At 39.1% G+C, this 18,863-nt stretch overlaps 1 protein-coding gene across 1 annotated transcript in view; it reads left to right on the forward strand.

The window, feature by feature from the left end:
* The window catches only part of CSPG4 (chondroitin sulfate proteoglycan 4), a 67,713-nt gene that overhangs the window by 26,308 nt on the left and 22,542 nt on the right, over positions 1–18,863 (forward strand). Inside the window, exons 2-4 of the mRNA XM_072147866.1 lie at positions 5,589–5,737; positions 9,895–13,446; positions 17,017–17,481. Coding sequence (XP_072003967.1) covers positions 5,589–5,737; positions 9,895–13,446; positions 17,017–17,481 — 4,166 coding nt within the window. The remainder of the gene's footprint in view (positions 1–5,588; positions 5,738–9,894; positions 13,447–17,016; positions 17,482–18,863) is intronic.

Genomic DNA, 18,863 nt, shown 5'->3' on the forward strand with positions numbered 1-18,863 from the left:
ATATTTAATGTAGGCCAGCAACTACTGGGTTACTGAGCTGATTCTAACAGGAGTTAATTCAAGTATGGTGTCAGCTTTTGGCATGCAATAATATAAGTCATCTCTGTGCAGCAGCTCAAAGATTCTTAGTGCAGAATATGAGTAGATGCTGACATGTTTGCCTTTTGAAGAAAATAGTTCAATCAAATTAAAGCCTGATTATAGTTAATATGATTATTTCCTACTTCCAGCTTCATATCTTTTCTACAACAGTGCTAAAGCAAAAATAGGTGAACTGTGAGTATGAAGGTGACTATATACCTTAGACAGCTTTTTAAAAAACACTTGTTTGGCCGAAAACTGATCAGTGGTATAATAAGACTGTAATGGGCCCCGATGCAAACTTTGTCCCCACCGATGGGCACGAGAGCTGAGATACATATAGCAGAGATATACCTCTGTTCTGACCGACTCCATCCTAATCTGTATCCTGGTGGGCTCCTCACAGGTTACAATATTTCTCCATCAGGTATACTGCTTCACTATGACATCTCTGGGACGTCACCGCAGGATTTGCCTGCCAAGAGGTGTCTTCAGTTCCTTGCTGCACATCTCCACAGCCCCTAAAAATATAATATATAATTTATATACAGCACCCAAGCACCCACACATTTTTATACAGCACCAGCATCCCATTCATTAATTAAGCAGCAACCCTCATGTAACCCACAGTATTCAACATATATTTAATAGAAGCACGCATAATTTCAAAGCAGCACCCCTCATATATTTAATAGCAGCACCCCTCATATTTTTAATAATAGCACCGCTGATATTTAATAGTAGCAAACATCATATCATACTAGCAGTTTAGACTCCCTTCACCTGCAGGCCCTGATCGCACACCATGCGACCGCTATCGTTACACCCCTGCTACTGAACCCCAAGGTGTATGAACAACACTTGGTTGAAGGCAAATGTACTCTCAATAGGGAATATCAACATCAAACATTTATAATGTGCTTTTCTCACAGGGGAGTCAAAGTGCAGACAGGTAGAGGGAAACAGTTGCTAGGCTCTTACCCCCCTTTTAAGGGCAAAAAATTGCTACAATATCCAACAACAAAGAAGTTTGTTTTCCAGTGCAGAAAGCATATGCATCTATCTGATGACACAGCCACAGTTGACCCATCACTTTGGTCATGTGACAATATAATAAGAAAGATTAATTTATAGAGCGCTATCTTACAGTATTATGCAGCACTTTAAAGATCATACAGTAAATATACAAATAAAATAAGACATTACTGAGTAATAACAACGATTGGAGTGAGGACCCTGCTCTCAAGAGCTTACAATCTATGATATTGGGCCACATTTATCAAAATCAGTGCAAACTGCACTAGTGCAGAGATTCATGAATCTGGCTCCCCCTGCACTGCTCTGACAGAGTGCACCAACTTTTGGAGCATAAAGCATACAACACAATTCTGTCAGACACTGCATGATAAATCTAGCTCACGGTCCTTCTGCACTGGAACACCATTTTCAGTGCAGAATTTTGTATTATGTTAGGTATAGTGCAGCAAACACTTTATAAATACACATACAAGCAGTTTGCACTAAAAAGAATGTACAAAATCGGATAAAAAACTGGTTCAGAGGCTTTAATAACTGTGGGCCATTATGCGCGAATGGCAGTGAACATGGTGGTGGTGGGATTATGTGGTAATACTGTATCCCTTATCAGGTACTTTCTGTTAAATTTTTACATAAGAAAAGTATACATACTATGATGTCATAGTTTAAGTAATTATGTAAGTTTATTTTTTTATGTGGTTGGCAAACTGCGGCTTGGCTGGCTACTAAAGGGGCTGGCTGTACAGTAAAGGGGGCTTGGTGGCTGTATACTTAAGGGGACTGCCTGGCTGTTGTATACTTAAGGGGGCTGGCTGGCTGTCTGTATACTTAAGGGGGCTGGCTGGCTGTATACTTAAGGGGGCTGGCTGGCTGTACAGTAAAGGGGGCTGGCTGGCTGTATACTTAAGTGGGCCGGTTGGCTGGCTGTATACTTAAGGGAGCAGGCTGGCTGGCTGTATACTTAAGGGGGCAGGCTGGCTATATACCTAAGGGGGCAGGCTGGCTGGCTGTAAACTTAAGAGGGCTGGCTGGCTGTATACTTAAGTGGGCTGACTGACTATATGCTACTATGATGTCATAGTTTAAGTAATTATGTAAGTTTATTTTTTTATGTGGTTGGCAAACTGCGGCTTGGCTGGCTACTAAAGGGGCTGGCTGTACAGTAAAGGGGGCTTGGTGGCTGTATACTTAAGGGGACTGCCTGGCTGTTGTATACTTAAGGGGGCTGGCTGGCTGTCTGTATACTTAAGGGGGCTGGCTGGCTGTATACTTAAGGGGGCTGGCTGGCTGTACAGTAAAGGGGGCTGGCTGGCTGTATACTTAAGTGGGCCGGTTGGCTGGCTGTATACTTAAGGGAGCAGGCTGGCTGGCTGTATACTTAAGGGGGCAGGCTGGCTATATACCTAAGGGGGCAGGCTGGCTGGCTGTAAACTTAAGAGGGCTGGCTGGCTGTATACTTAAGTGGGCTGACTGACTATATGGCTGGCTGTATACTTAAGGGGGCAGGCTGGCTATATACCTAAGGGGGCAGGCTGGCTGGCTATATTCTGCTGGGGTCTGGTAGGCTATATACTATTTGGGGATGACTATATACTACTGGGGGCTGGCTGGCTATATACTGGGAGGCTGTGATCAATGCATTTCACACCCTCGGCTTATACTCGAGTCAATAGATTTTCGCAGTTTTTGGTGGTAAAATTAGGGGCCTTGGCTTATACTCGGGTTGGCATATACTGAGTATATACAGTACTTCACTTTCTATAACAATTTGCAAAATGTTTGACAAGATATGTAAGATCTGTGATAAACCATGTCGTGCTATGAAAGTGTTAATGATACCACATACTGTAGATCCCTAGTAAAGAGTTAGTTAGGGGATTAAGCTCTGTAGGTCCCTCATCTTGATGTGGTTTTCCTGCTGTCTCCCAAGTCTCCCGAACTCTGAATCATCAGCATTGGCACCAACACACTGGCTATTATACCTCCAAATATAGTAACAGTGTACTGCCCAGCCCTGCATAGCACTCTTTAGCTTTCAACAGCAGCTCCACTCATGTTATATAGAACTCATTTTGCTCCTTCACACAAGCCTCTTACTAGGTCAGTCACACTACCTCATTGTACAGCATCCTCAGCGAATCACAAGGGATCACTACACACCACCCATTAACTAATCACAGGACCGGGCCCTATGTTTATGTCTTTGCCGTATAGGTTATTGGGTTTCTGTGTGTGCAACAAAGTCTGTTTTATTCCCCTTTTCTTGTTTGTATCATGCATTTTTCGGTTGGTGTGTGATCCCACAGCATAAAAGCGGGAAAAGCTGAAATAATATTTTCCTCCAGAGCTGAAAGGCCTTCTGTTTTGCAGCAAATGAGTCACAAACACTTACTCAATAGCACATGCATATTAACGGCTTGCCATAAGCAGGATGGCAGACACTCATTTACACTTGAACATGACGCCCATCTCAATAATTTTTAGGATCTAATCTTCTCAACCATTCAACTGATTCTAATTTTCAAAAAAAATAAAAAGTAGAATAAATAGTTAAAGCATGTGAAAAATTACTGAACTGCTTTGTAGGAAATATGAAAATATACAATGTTATTAACTGTTTGCAACATATATCAAAAGTATGGGCAATAGCAAAATAAAATAAAATGTAATTTATCTAGAGATTCAAAGATTAATACTTTTCAAGAGGTTGTTCAAGTATTTTTTTTGTGTTCAAATTGATCTATCTTTGTAGCTCACATTCATTTTATAGTTTCTCTAGAATCTTAAAACTACTATTTTTTCCCGAAGCGGAAGAGTGAGCAAAAAGCAACACATTTAAGGACCCTCCAACCTGGTATTAAATCCAGTTAAGTTCTAGCTTCTCAAGGGGAAGTCATAGGGTCAGGATTCTGGTATCAATGGATATCTGGATCACATGGATAACAAACCTGACCCATTTGCTATGGTTCCATACAGAGATATTTGTATCTCTGTGTACAAGAATATTAGAATCTAGTGAGTCATAGCTATACGATCCTCTGGCTATACCAAATCTAAAAATGTATTTGCCCTTGGGCAGAGATGGACCATAACTTCATAACTGCCCATATCCAACATATTGGTCTGGGATTTTTATAATCCTTTGTCTGTTGCCAAACAAAATGGAGGGAAGCCTCTGAAACAGTTGGTACCAAGCAGCCTGCGAAATTCCTTTGAGACTAAACCTCCTGTGGAGTTTATGACACTTCTAGCTTCAACTCAATTAGGCTATTGGGGATGAGGCTGGAGAAAGTGAGGGATTTGTGCCTTCACTGAAGACCTGGCCATATTTATCACCATTGGACATGGTATAAGAGAGTGCGTGTACATTGCAGAATACCATGTTACTTTAAAAGAAAGCAGACAAATCTTAGTTATGGCACATTTTAGTTTCACAAATATCGATGCAAAGCTTAGTTATAAATTGCATACTAAAAGAAATCCACAGAAAGATAATAAAGCAGGAGTTGAATACGTTATCTAGGAAGAGATATATTATGCCTGTCAATAGATAACGAGTGAAGTTTACGCTTCCAGCTTTCCATAACTCTGACACAATTATATTGTGTTTTGGCAGATACAGTTTCCATGCTTCATTTATTTAACTTTGGACTGAAGCTACTGTAACTTTAAAAGTATGCATATGTTACCCAATCTGATAGCTTACAGTTGAATATATTTAAAGGGATATCCTATTTTCACCTTATTAAGATTATTGTATATAAAAAATGTATATCTTGGTAGCTGTTTGTATACGTTTGGCATGTGACTGCTGTAGGAAATCACTTGTCACATTGCTTCTATGCTGGCTCCCATTATTGTGATACAATGGCAGTAATACAACACATGGGTGATGCAGCCATCAAAATGTAATTTGCATGCAAACAGAGATTGGGAGGACATATGGAGCATTGCTCAATCTCCAAGGGAAAGGACAGGTAAGTATTTTTTTCATTTTTTTAAATTTTACTCTATATACGAGTATGTAAAATGGTTCATTACCTTTAAATCTACAGTAAAATTAGCCAGACTATGACCCCTTACAAATCATACATCATACATGTACCCTATAGATTGGCCACTCTCATGTGGGTCATTTTGTGACCTAGATACATTCTTATCCACTAGAAATAATGGGTGTACGCGATATATATATATATCCTTTGTACTTTGATTATGCTATTTCACCACAATACTGCATTTTGTGGTCCATACTGTTATAGAGGCAGTGCACATTCTGCAGCAGACAAAATATACAGACATAATACGACATTAATTACGACAGTAATAATGAAACAATATGAATGAGGTAACCACATATTGTTTTACTTTGCTAATTTCTGGCTAAGGTAATGTGAATATTTCACTTTTAGGTGTACAAAAAGTGTAAAATAATGTTTATTAAGTTTGTGTATCTATCGCTTTTCCAGGACAGAATACAGAAGAGACTGACCCCCCAAAAAATCTAGATGTCAACCTGCATATGACATTTGTGCCAACTGAGAATTCTGGTCTCCTTTTCCTTGCATATGGAGAATCTGAGTATCTACTGGTAGAGCTGGTCAATGGGACAATCCAGGTGAGTCTGTGTACTGTGTACAGAACTATCTAGCCAGAATCACTTTGGATATTACTTTTTACTGTTTGGGCAGATACTGGCAAGTGTTCATGGTGAGCAATTTGTAAGATTTGCAACATTAAAGTATAACACTTTAATATACTGTACACATATACACTTGGTTCATTTACACTTATATATTTTTTTAAAATAATTTTGTCCTGTAATGGGCACTGAACTTGTAAAAGACAAAGATGAGTTTGGCCTGCCAGTGCTAAAGGGTACCCTTATCTAATTCAGCATTGAGTAAACCATACAAATTAGATTAATTATGGCCAAATCCACCAACTCATCTAATATGTATGTATGTATGAAGGTCTCCCACGTCTCTCCTAATGGCAGATGTCATGGTGGGTACAATGGATTTCAACAAACTTTTATTGGAGGGCATTTATCAAGAGCTTGTTTATCGTGCCATGTCTCCAAATCCCCCCACCCCACTTCTCGATGTTCCTCTGCCCAATATGTCCTATGGCACAGCCCTCTTTGCTTACAAGAGTACTTCTTCCATATACAGAGATTTAAATAATAAATCTAAAATCAGAAAATATAAAGGGATTAAAAAAAAGTTTTTCTATCAGGTTTTAAAAAGGCAGAATAAATAATGTTGATACATTCTCTTTAAATGGGGTTTCCTGGATTGAGATATTGATAACCTATTGATTACCTATCAACCTCATAAATCATCTATATGAAAAGGGAGAGGTTACTCACTGATCAGCTAATATTGAAAGCTGGGGAACTGGAACTACAAAGGATAGATAAATGGATACTGCCCTTTTGATTCACTGATATAAACGTATTAGTGAATTTCCCACTGTATCATCATAATGCGAAAACATTGCAGCCCTAAAGCTTCATTGCATCTGTATATACAATCATGTAGCTGCTATAAACACAGCCCAAAAAAGAACATTCATCTTTGAAGCAACAAAATCACAGACAAGAGAGAAAGCGAATTACCAGAGGGAAAATAATAACAAAAAATCCAGCTTCTTATGGGAACCGTAAGAGACCAATACACACAAATGTCTTAAACACTTAAACTACTGAAGATGTGCTTGCATACTGAGATACACTAACACAAACTTCCGCTATAAATCAGTTTGTTCCTACAATCTTAATTAAAACCAAATGTCATGCTGTGGGATTCAGAAACTGTCCTCAGCTGCCCCCCTCTGTCCACATACATATGTACACACATCTCTTCTTATACAGCTTCCTGCAACTAAACTAAGCAAAGCAGCAACTTCCACGCATTAAAAATGTGAACAATTCTTATCTTTTGCAACCAATTAAAATCCAGTTTTCATGTACCCAGAAGGTTAAAGGTTTTCTGGGATTCAATAGTGTTCAGAAAACTCTTTCTTCTTGAGACCATTAGTAGAAAAACAATAGTTTAAAGGAAACCTACCACTTTATAATGGCAGTTATAACCCTCAAATACCTTGCACCAGCTCAGGTTGAGCTAATGCCGGAGCATATCTTCATTATTTGCAGAAACCGCCGTATTCCTTATTAAACTGTTTTATTCTTTATATTTCAACCACGCTTTGGCGCACCATAATATGTGCTCGGCGAACCATGCACGCGACCGTGCGCGTGCCTGATTAGGAGGTGCCGGAGAGCTGGTGACGTCACCGAGCTCTCGGGCACACTCGCACCTGCGCAATTTCGCGTGCGAAGCCGGCCAGGATAAAAATTTGAAGTTGCGCAGGCGCGAGTGTAGGATCGATCAGACAACCTAGGGTTAAAGCACCCCAGGGAGTCTGAAAAATAGTAAAAATAAAAATTGTCCTAAAATGCCTGATCTATCAAAATATAATAATGGTTTTTCACAGCGTTTAATCCCATAATGGAAAATAGCGCCTAAAGTAAAAAATGGCACTTTTTTGCCATTTTAAAAAATATAAAAAATTCTATAAAAAGTGATCGAAAGGATGTACAGTCCTAAAAAATGGCAGCATTGAAAACGTCATCAAAAGTCGTAAAAAATGACACCACCCACAGCTCAGTATACCAAAGTATGAAAAAGTTATTAGCACCAGAAGACGGCAAAATCCAAAACAAAAAATTTGTACAGGAGGTTTTAATTTTTGTAAATGTATAAAAACATTATAAAACCTATACAAATTTGGTATCCCCATGATCACACGGACCCAAAGAATGAAGCAGACCTGTCATTTGGGGCACACAGTAAAAGCCGTGAAATCCAAGCCCACAAGAAAACGGCACAAATGATGTGTTTTTTGACCATTTTCACTGTATTTGGATTTTTTTTCCCACTTCCCAATACAAGGCATGGAAAAAGGTGGGGAGTGTAAAATGGAAGTGAAAAAACTAAGAGGGCCAAGTTGTTAAGGGGTTGAGGAAATTAGCACCATGTGCCAGATTAACACCATTAACTTGCAGGTATCTGAAAGTTTACTGAAAGTGTTATTTTAAAACATTAAAATACTGCTATTTTACTCATGTCAGGATATAGTCACATAGGACTACACAATGACCTTGATATTTAGGAAATTGTGTGTTGTTCTTTAATTTTAATATGCATTGTATATTAGGTATGTGGCAACTGCACTTCCACTCCCACTTCTCCCCAAGGTTTTTTTTTTTTTTATTTCAGAAAACCCTTTAGATAATAAATGACAGCATACACAAGATATATAAATCTTTATGCTTTTAGCTCCCACTAGTGGAGAATGCAGGAAAAGTTTCTTTTTCATTTTATGTGTGAGGTATAGTCAAGGTCTAAAAGTACTTCTGGAACAATTCAGATAGACATAAAATTGTCTGTCCCAAACATTTACTTCTTCAACATTATATATTTAACACTTAGCACCCTAGACCATAGAGAATACTGTTTATTGATATTCTCTGTGTAACTTGTATAGACCGCCAGAGATAATTGGTATTAACCCAATAATCACTTTGGACTACCAAGAATATTACAATTAACCCTCCTTTTAGCATTCTGCATTTAGCCCTGGCATGCTCGGGAGACATATTCAGCACACATCATTTAAGTAACCATAAGCAACCACAGATATATGCCAAAGAGATAAGAGCTGCTGGAAAATGAAGTCTATAAACCACATGATGTTCAGAATCAGTGTTTTTATTCCTGTAGTAGTTTCTGGTATTTACGTTTCTTACGTAGTTAGATGGATTATATCCTTGGCCCAGATGCCACCGCATCCACTACATTCCCTCTAATAACGTCTTAGCCTAATGGGTCACGTGTACAAAATGATCAGAAAATGTGCAACTCTTGTGCAAAGTATACAATCAAATTTAAAGGGAGCCTGTCAATTACTTTTTTCCAGAATATTAACAGTGCCCTCAAGTAGTGTCTGAAATATGCTTTTCAGAAATCCCTCTTTTAAGCTTGGAATACAAAATAAAAATTTGCTTCCAAAATCATAAGCAAATAAGTCACCACTATCTTGGGCTGAATAGCACCTAGGAACAGGTATAGGAAAAGGCAGTGAAAGACATAGCTGGGAATGTGAGCTGCAGAAAAAGAGTGAAGTCCTGACTATAGGAACTCCCTGTAGCTTGGGCTCAACATCACCAAGAACTGTATTTTTAAAACTGAGATAGGGGCATCAGAAGTGATGCTCTCCCCCCAGCTTCCCAGCCTGTAAATATGACTCTTCAGCTCATTTGCATAAAGAATTTGGAGTAGATTTGTAGCTTAATGGGGGAATGCTAAAAAGGATATTTTATACAATACCTGAGAGATCTGGTAGTATACCTACATTACCCTTAGATGAATGGAAAGCGATGACAAATCAATAGATAGATAGGAGATACATAGATAGATAGAAGATACATAGATGGATGGATAGATAGATAGATAGATAGATAGATAGATAGATAGGAGATACATAGATAGATAGATAGATGATACATGGATAGATGAGGTGCTGCTTCATTTTTTGGATTTCTGAGGCCTCCGCATCCCCCCTTGTAGGGGAATTTTGGACATTGTGCTGCTGTGGACTTTCCTTTTTTTAGATAGATAGATAGATAGATAGATAGATAGATAGGAATGTCTTTATTACTACTACTACTGTACTAAGTTTTAACATGTTCTTTTCTTTTATTCCTTTCAGACTCGATTGAAAAGAACAATAGGAGAATCCATACTCACCTTGCCAAAATCAATTGTTCTGCAAAATAGCAACAGCCATAAAATAGATTTACAAGTTACAGAGTCTTTGATGACTTTAACACTGGACAACTTCACCAGCATTTTGGATTTTTCATGGCCACGACAGAAGCTGTTCACATATCACAGTATCCACCTTGGTGGGACTGGTGGAAATAACACATCTGATCATTTTGCAAATATTCCTACATTTAATGGCTGCATTATGGAAGCCACATTTGATAAAATGGACCTGCTTTCTGGATCCTTTCCTCAAGTAGAATTTTATGGTGATTGGGAAATTTGTCATGCGGACCTTCGGATTACTACTGGATCATTTGGATTTCTGGGACCACGCTCATATGTAAAGTTTCCAAGCTGGGAAATTAAACCACATGGGTCAATTGAAATTATTTTGGAGACTTCTAGACCAGGGCGTGCACCTTTGATTTACCAATCAGGACCTCAGAAATCTTACTTATATGTTGAAATTGCTGGTGGTCACCTTCAAGGAGTTTTTGACACTGGTATATCTGCTATAAAATTTGAAAACTTGGCATACATCAGTGACAGTCAGATCCACACTATTCAGATTTCTGTAGATGATTCTAATATTCAGCTGGATGTGGATAAAACATCAACTCTAATCTCTTTAAATAGTGTGGGACAAAAATGGGACTTCCATGGTGATCTCTACCTTGGTGGCGTGGATGGCATTACTTTAGCTAACATGCGGGAAGGTCCTCTTGGAAATATTTTTACGGATGATATGGAGTATAAATCTTTTTTAGGATGCATTATGAACTTAAAGATTAACTCCAAGAAGATGAAAATACAAGATGCTTTGACAAGCAGAGATGTAACAGATGGTTGCCATGAATATGATGACTACGTAGAATATGATGACTATATCACTACAATCATTCCCATCACAACTTCTCCAACAATGTTTGAGAGTCTCGCAGATATTTGCAAGTTGGAACCCAATAAAACTAAAATACCACCACTTCTACACCCTAAGCCTGTAGCAGTAGCCAGGGGGGGAATAGCAGCCCTTGAATGGAGACATATTAACCCCACAGTTGACTTGGACAAAGTTGGCTTACGTCAATCTCAGCTGGTTTTTACTATAGTTGGCAGCAGTCAACATGGTAAACTAGAGCTTGGAATATCAGGTGGTGAAACCAGAAAAAAATTTACCCTGCTAGACATAAACAGTTACAGAGTACGATATATCCATGATGGTTCAGAGTCATATAAAGACCAGATAAATCTAGAGCTATCATTAGCCAGTGGAATAAATGTCCCTGAGTGTCTAAGAAAACCCCAGCGTTTTACTCTTGCAGTAAATATTTCTCCTACATCTACTCCTATTATCCAGTTTCCTAGAGGGAATACATTTTGGATTTTATTTTATGGACAAAAAATTTTAACAGGGGATTTTATCAACATTACAGACCCAGATACGCCATGTGAATTTCTCACCATTTCAGTCACTGGAGATTCTAAACAAGGACATTTCGAAACTCAGGACAAACCTGGGGAAGCTATTCATGAATTCTCCTGCAAAAAATTGGAAGCAGGTCAAGTGGTATTTTTACACAAGTCTGGACATGAGGCAAATTTCACCATACAGGCCAGTGATGGAACTTCAAAAAGTTCTCCAGAAATTGTAACCTTTTTAGCAGTTCAGCCTCTGATAAATGTAACCCAGAATGCAGTAGTTGTACATGAGGGAACACCTGCATTAATCACACTTTCCAACCTACCTGTGGTTACAAATGCAGAAAAACTAGGAATTGATATTACCTATGAAATCATTGACTACCCCAGGCTAGGTATGGTACAGACTCTAGTGCCTGGAGAAGAGTGGAAAGCAACAGATACCTTTAAACAAGATGATCTGCAAAGATCTGCTGTGAGGTACCTAAGTACAGAATCAGAACTTCATGGAGAAGAGTTAAGTGAAAACATGAAAATTCAATTAAAAATAGGCACACAGGTAGTTAGTAATAACACAATTCAGGTCAGAGTCAAGAAATCAAGTTTACAGATGGCAAGAATTATTCCCCTTAAGTTGGGAAAAAAGCGTGAAGTGAACTTCACAGACAAGCATTTGCAAGTGGAAACAAACGTGAATGATCATGAACTAGCATCATTCATATACTTCATTATCCAATCCCCAAGAAAGGGAAATCTCCTATTGGATGGAAGAAGGATAATGGAAGGATCCCATTTTACCCAGGAAGATGTAAATAATAGACATGTCAGCTATGCAGCCACAGTGCGAAATACTATGGAAACGGAGGACCAATTTCAATTTCAAGTGATATACAACACAAGGAATTCCCCAGTGTTTACATACAAAATTCTCATTGGGGTAGATCCTGATGCCCCACAACTTACTAATCAACTACTGCATGTACTAGAAGGTGAAGCAGGAACAATAACCCAAGATCATCTTTTCATAAAAAGCAGTAGGAGCACTGGTTTTACATATGAAGTAATTGATGGACCTCAACATGGGATGTTAATTCGAAAGGGAAATTCTCAGACAGATCAAGAAGAAGGGGTAACAGAGTTTACTAATGATGATATTCTAGATGGTCTTCTCCTTTACAAGCATGACGGCTCTGAGACCACTGAGGATGATATACCATTTGTAGTTTTTAAGCAGCTTGAGGGTAGTGCTTCTGATACCAGTGGAGAAGGAGAAGGTAAAGAAGAGGAGGTTGTGAGAGACGTTTTCCGTGTATCTATTCAGCCTGTTAATGACAATGCTCCTAAGCAAATAGTACATAAAGTATTCAATGTGGTTCGTGATGGGAAAAAGTTGTTGACTACCAATGACATTGCATTTTTAGACTCAGACTCGGGTACAACTGATTCACAAATAGTTCTAGTGAGATATGGGGTGGCTTTTGGAAGAATCGTATTTGAGGATGAACCATCACTTGTAGTAATGAGATTTACACAAGATGATATCAGAAAGCACAGAATACTGTTTATACATAGTGGTCCTGACCAAGGCTCAATACAGTTACAGGTATCTGATGGACTACATCATCTTACTACTATTTTAGAGGTCCAGGCATCTGATCCTTTTATCCATATTGCCAACATGACTACACTCGATGTGGTCGCAGGAGGAGAAGGAACTCTGACACCCAAAAATCTTAACATAGAGACCAACTTGGACTTGCGTACAGATGATGAAATAAAATATCACATCAAAACTAAACCAAGGTGGGGAGAAGTTTTAAGGGAAGGCCAACCTACAGAATCATTCTCACAACAAGATTTAGCAGATGGATTAGTAGTTTACCGGCACAGTGGAGAAGGAAGTAACAGAGACCATTTCAGGATTTCGGTTGAGGTCAACCAGGTTGAAGCAGTAGGTGACATCAAGGTGCAAGTCATTTCTGATTCCCCACCTGTACCACTGAATGTGATACATAATGAGAAAATATATGTCTTTCAAGGTGAAGCAGCAGAGATCAAGAAAGAATTTCTTTTGGTGAGTATATCTAAATTACTATCCACTGAGAATGAACAATTTGTATAACCTAGCAATATTATATAATACTATAATCCCCTTTGACCCTTTTTTAGATCCTCTTCACTCTGCTATGGCAGGTCATAGTAAAAGGTCATGTTGCTGGGTAGCATGCACTTGTAGCACTATGACAGTATTGCCATAGTAATACTATGTTTTGATAAAATTTCTGCTAAATTTGTAATTAAATTTGAAGATGTATCAACAATCAAAAATCCGTCTATTAGGCTGCATTCACACTGCCGTATTGGGGATGTATATACAGCATCATAGACGGCAATGGGCGCATTGCGCCATACCGTTCCGTACCGCATGCAAAGATAGGACATGTTCTATCTTTTCTTGGAATACAGGGCATGCCCCATGTTACTCTGTGGAGAGGGGTGGGGGTAAGCAGCGCTCACCCCCTCCTCCTCTCCTCAGTGCTGACGTGTGCCCGCCGTGCTAAGGTTTGTGAATGTAGTCTTAGGCGCCGAGGCTCACTCCCGCCCCTCTCCATAGAGAAACATAGGGCACATCCTTTTTTTTCATCACTACGGAACGGTACAGTGCCGCAAGTGTGCAGCACCGTACCACTCCATATGGCACCACACGCCCATTGCCGGCCTATGGGGGATGTGTATCCGGCGTATATACGTCGCCCTGTATATGTCCCCCAATGGCCATGTGAATGAGGCCTTAGTCTGTAGAATATAAGTGCCTTGTGTGTTTTAACTGTTGTAGTTTTTTAATGTTTAATCTTTAGAAAATGTCATAAGAGCGGCCATACTTACTTCCTGTATTGTCTGTATATGCTTTGTGTGCTTAAACAATTAACAAGGGTTCCATTTTAGGGTTCCTACAGAGGGAATATTTCTCATAACAATTCATCTCAGTGAGGATAAAAGACTATCCAGTAACTATCAAATTTAGGGTTAAAGCTCCAACAATACCTTGTAATGCAGTTTCTAGATGATTCAACATTCCTTCAAAAATAACTTTTGTTCAAACTCTCTGTGCTTTATCATATAGTTAAGGAGATGGGGGAGTTCAACCATGCAGTCAAGCTCCCTCCACCTCTTCACTGCTGTTTACCCTCCAAAACCAGTGCCTCTCATTCTATGTCACTTCCCTATTCGCATTCTGGTACTGGCACATTATGCCTGTGATTTTTTGGCTAGCCCTACGCACCCTTCTTCACAGGTTCCCTTTTAATCATATTAATCAAAATACTTTTTAAGATTAAACTTGTCTATGTGAGGATGGGAGGAAATGTTCTTGTATTTTATATATACAGTCATGGCCATAAGTTTTGAGAATTATACAAATGTTAATTTTTAAAAAGTCTACTGCATCAGGTTTTATAATGGCAATTTGCATATACTCCAGAATGTTATAGAGAGTGATCAGCTTAACAGCAATTAATTGCAAAGTCAATATTTGCCTAGAAAACACATATCAACTTCATTGCAGGCCTGCCTTAAAAGGAGCAGCTAACATCGTTTCAGTGATTGCTCCATTCACACAGGTGTGGGTGTTGATGAGGACAGGGCTGGAGATGAATCTGTCATGATTAAGTAAGAATCACACCACTGGACACCTTAAAAGGAGGCTGGTGCTTGGCATCATTGTTTCTCTGTTAACCATGGTTATCTCTAAAGAAACACGTGCAGTCATCATTGCACTGCACAAAACTGGCCTAACAGGGAAGAGTATCGCAGCTAGAAAGATTGCATCTCAGTCAACAATCTATCGCATCATCAAGGCATTCAAGGAGAGAGGCTCCATTGTTGCCAAAAAGGCTCCAGGGTGCCCAAGAAGGACCAGCAAGCGCCAGGACCATCTCTTAAAAGTGTTTCAGCTTCGGGATCAGGCTACCAGCAGTGCAGAGCTTGCTCAGGAATGGCAGCAGGCAGGTGTGAGTGCATCTGCATGCACTGTGAGGCGGAGACTCTTGGAGCAAGGCCTAGTGTCAAGGAGGGCAGCAAAGAAGCCACTTCTCTCCAGAAAAAACATCAGGACCAGACGGATATTCTGCAAAAGGTACAGGGAGTGGACTGCTGAGGACGGGGGTAAAGTCATTTTCTCTGATGAATGCCCTTTCCAATTGTTTGGAACATCTGGAAAACAGCTTGTTCGGAGAAGACAAGGTGAGTGATACCACCGGTCTTGTCTCATGCGAACTGTAAAGCATCCTGCAACCATTCATGGTTACGTCTCAGCCAAGGAAATCGTCTCTCTCACAGTCTTGTCTAAAATCACGTCCATGAATAAAGAATGGTACCAGAATGTCCTCCAAGAGCAACTTCTCCCAAGCGTCCAAGAGCAGTTTGGTGATTAACAATTCCTTTTCCAGCATGATGGAGCACCTTGCCATAAAGAAACGGTGATTACTAAATTGCCCAGGAAACAAAACATTGAGATTTTGGGTCCATGGCCTGGAAACTCCCCAGATCTTAATCCCATTGAGAACTTGTGGTCGATCATCAAGAGACGGGTGGACAAACAAAAACCAACAAATTGTGACAAAATGCGAGCATTGATTGTGCAAGAATGGACTGCTATCAGTCAGGATTTGGTCCACAAGCTGCCAGGGAGAATTGCAGAGGTCCCGAAGAAGAAGGGTCAACACTGCAAATATTGACTTGCTGCATTAACTCATCAACTGCCAATAAAAGCTTTTGTTACTCATAATATGATTGCACTTGTATATCTGTGTGTGATAAAAACATCTGACAAACACACATAAAAACCAGAGGGCAACAGATCATGTGAAAATATAATATTTGTGTCATTCTCAAAACTTATGGCCATGACTGTACTGTAAAACATGGGGGTGGCAACATCATGTTTCTGGCCTGTTTCTCTGCAAAGGCACCAAGGTGACCGTGTCCATGAAAGAATGAATGGAGCTGTGTATCGTGAGATTTTGACTGCAAACCTCCTTCCATCAGCAAGGGCACTGAAGATAAAACGTGGCTGGGTCTTTCAGCATGGAAATGATCCCAAGCACACCGATGGGGCAACAAAGGAGTGGCTTCATAAGAAGCATATCAAGGTCCTGCACAAGTAGCTTAGCCAGTCTCCAAATCTCAACCCCATAGAAAACCTTTGTAGGGAGTTGAAACATCACTGCTCTAGAAGGGAATCGCATAGAGGAATAGACCAACATACCAGCAACAGTGTGTGCCAAACTTGTGAAGGCTTACAGAATACATTTGACCTTATTTTCCAACATAATTTGCAAATACATTCTTTCAAAATCAGACAATGTGATTTTCTAGGTTTATAGTTGAGGTCTATCTATGATGTCAATTAATGGCCTCTCTCATCTTTTTAAGTGGGAGAACTTGAACAATTGGTTGCTGACTAAATACTTTTTCCCGCATGGTATATTTGGTATCACCACTTCTGTAACATCATGAACGACAAATTCATTGCTTTGTCTTACCTTCAAATTGAACACTAAAAAATTTAGGTCCATTTACATTTTTATGCATTATTATGCACTAGCAGCCACAATTAACCTAATAATTTATTTTGTGTCATCAGGTCTCCGCAGACGGCATATTCCCTCAGAAAATTGCATACAGTCTTATGGGTTCTCCATATTTTGGACACTTGGTTTCTGTTGGTGGAGAACTATCTTCTGATGGATCACCAAGTTTGGACTTTGTATATACTTTTACTCAAGAAGATATTAACAAAGGAATGATCTTGTATCTGCACTCATCCACTGACATGCTCCCTGACCAGATGATGCTGGAAGTGTCTGCAGGTGGAACAACTCAAGAGATTGTGGTTCCTATTGAGGTATTATCTGTTAATATACCACTGGAAGTTAAAGAACTGAAAGTGACTGAGGGTGGGACAGCAGTCTTATCCAACAGCATTATTCAGGTCCCCAATGACTACTACATGAGTCTCAACTTAGACCTTATAATACTTGAATCTCCAAAGAATGGGCGTATTATCAATCAAGAGAAAAATGAATTGCGAGAATTCAATTGGAATGAGGTAAGGATTTCATTTACATTATATGTCCCGTTTAATCCTTAGGATGAGCACATAAGTGACGCAAGCTAAATGTTGACACCTGAGGAAGAACTTGCTTGTATGGTGGCTTGCAGAAGAAGGCTAGCGATAACAAACAGTCAGGATCCTGCTGCATCTGCCCCATGGACAGAAAACGCTGATCAAGGCAATCTAACCCCATAACAGGGGCGTAACTGCAGCAACTGCTATGGGGCCCACAGGGTCAGGGGGCCCCAGCATCTGGGTTATTTCATGTGAATATGCTGCATGTGTGTATTTGTGATGTGTATATGCTCTAAATGTATGCTACGTATATGATTGTGTTATATGGTGTATATGGTGTTAAGGGGTAAGTGGGGCCCTATTCAGAAGTTCACTATGGGGCCCTGCCTCTCCTAGTTACACCACTGCCCCATGGATGCCACAGTCAATTGTGATCATATAATCTAAGAATTTAGATGGAGAAAGAGCTTTTTTATTATATTTTAAGATATTATCAGATATTATATTATAAGAGCGGAAGCCGAATGGACCAAGCAGAGGTTAATTGTCAGTGACAAAGTTACAATACAAAAGTAATTCATTGTATTATAGAAGCAATGAAGTGATACCCTATTGAAGTCTAAAGTGGAACTTTAAACAAATGTTAAATAAAACATTACAAAATATTAAAAATAGCAAGAAAAAATATATCATTATTTTACTTTGTTAATAACCAGAGCAGCTTTTATGTCAGCATACCTATACGGTGAAGGGCATAAAAATATATCATATGGACAATACCGGTATATCATATGTAATATGTAATAAGTAAAACTGCCCCTTAAGATTAATGGGTGTTTCCATTTCAGCGAAAAAATATTGTTTTATATATAATGAATAGTTATACAATTTTCCAAAATACTTTCTGCATCAATTCCTTGTGGCTTTTTAGGTTTACTTCCAGTGGATAGGAAACATTAACCCCTTAAGGACGCAGCCATTTTGTAGCTTAAGGCTCAGCCCGATTTTTTGGATTCTGACCTGCGTCGCTTTATATGGTTATAACTTTTGAACACTGTTACTTAACAAAGCGATTCTGAGATAGTTTTTTCCCCACATGTTGTACTTCATTTTAGTGGTAAATTCTGGCAGATAAGTTTTGCGTTTATTTACAAAAAAAAGAAAATATGATAAATTTTTTGAAAAATTTGCCATTTTCGAAATTCTAAATCATTGCGTTTTCAGGCAGATAGATTTACCACCTAAATAAGTTGCTGAATAACATTTCCCATTTGTCTACTTTACATTTTCATAATTTCTGAAATGTTTGGATAATTTATTTTGATGTCACGCGGCTTACAAAAAGAATATCACTTTTCCGG

Source organism: Engystomops pustulosus, chromosome 4, assembly GCF_040894005.1.
Source record: "Engystomops pustulosus chromosome 4, aEngPut4.maternal, whole genome shotgun sequence".
Lineage (NCBI taxonomy): Eukaryota > Metazoa > Chordata > Amphibia > Anura > Leptodactylidae > Engystomops > Engystomops pustulosus.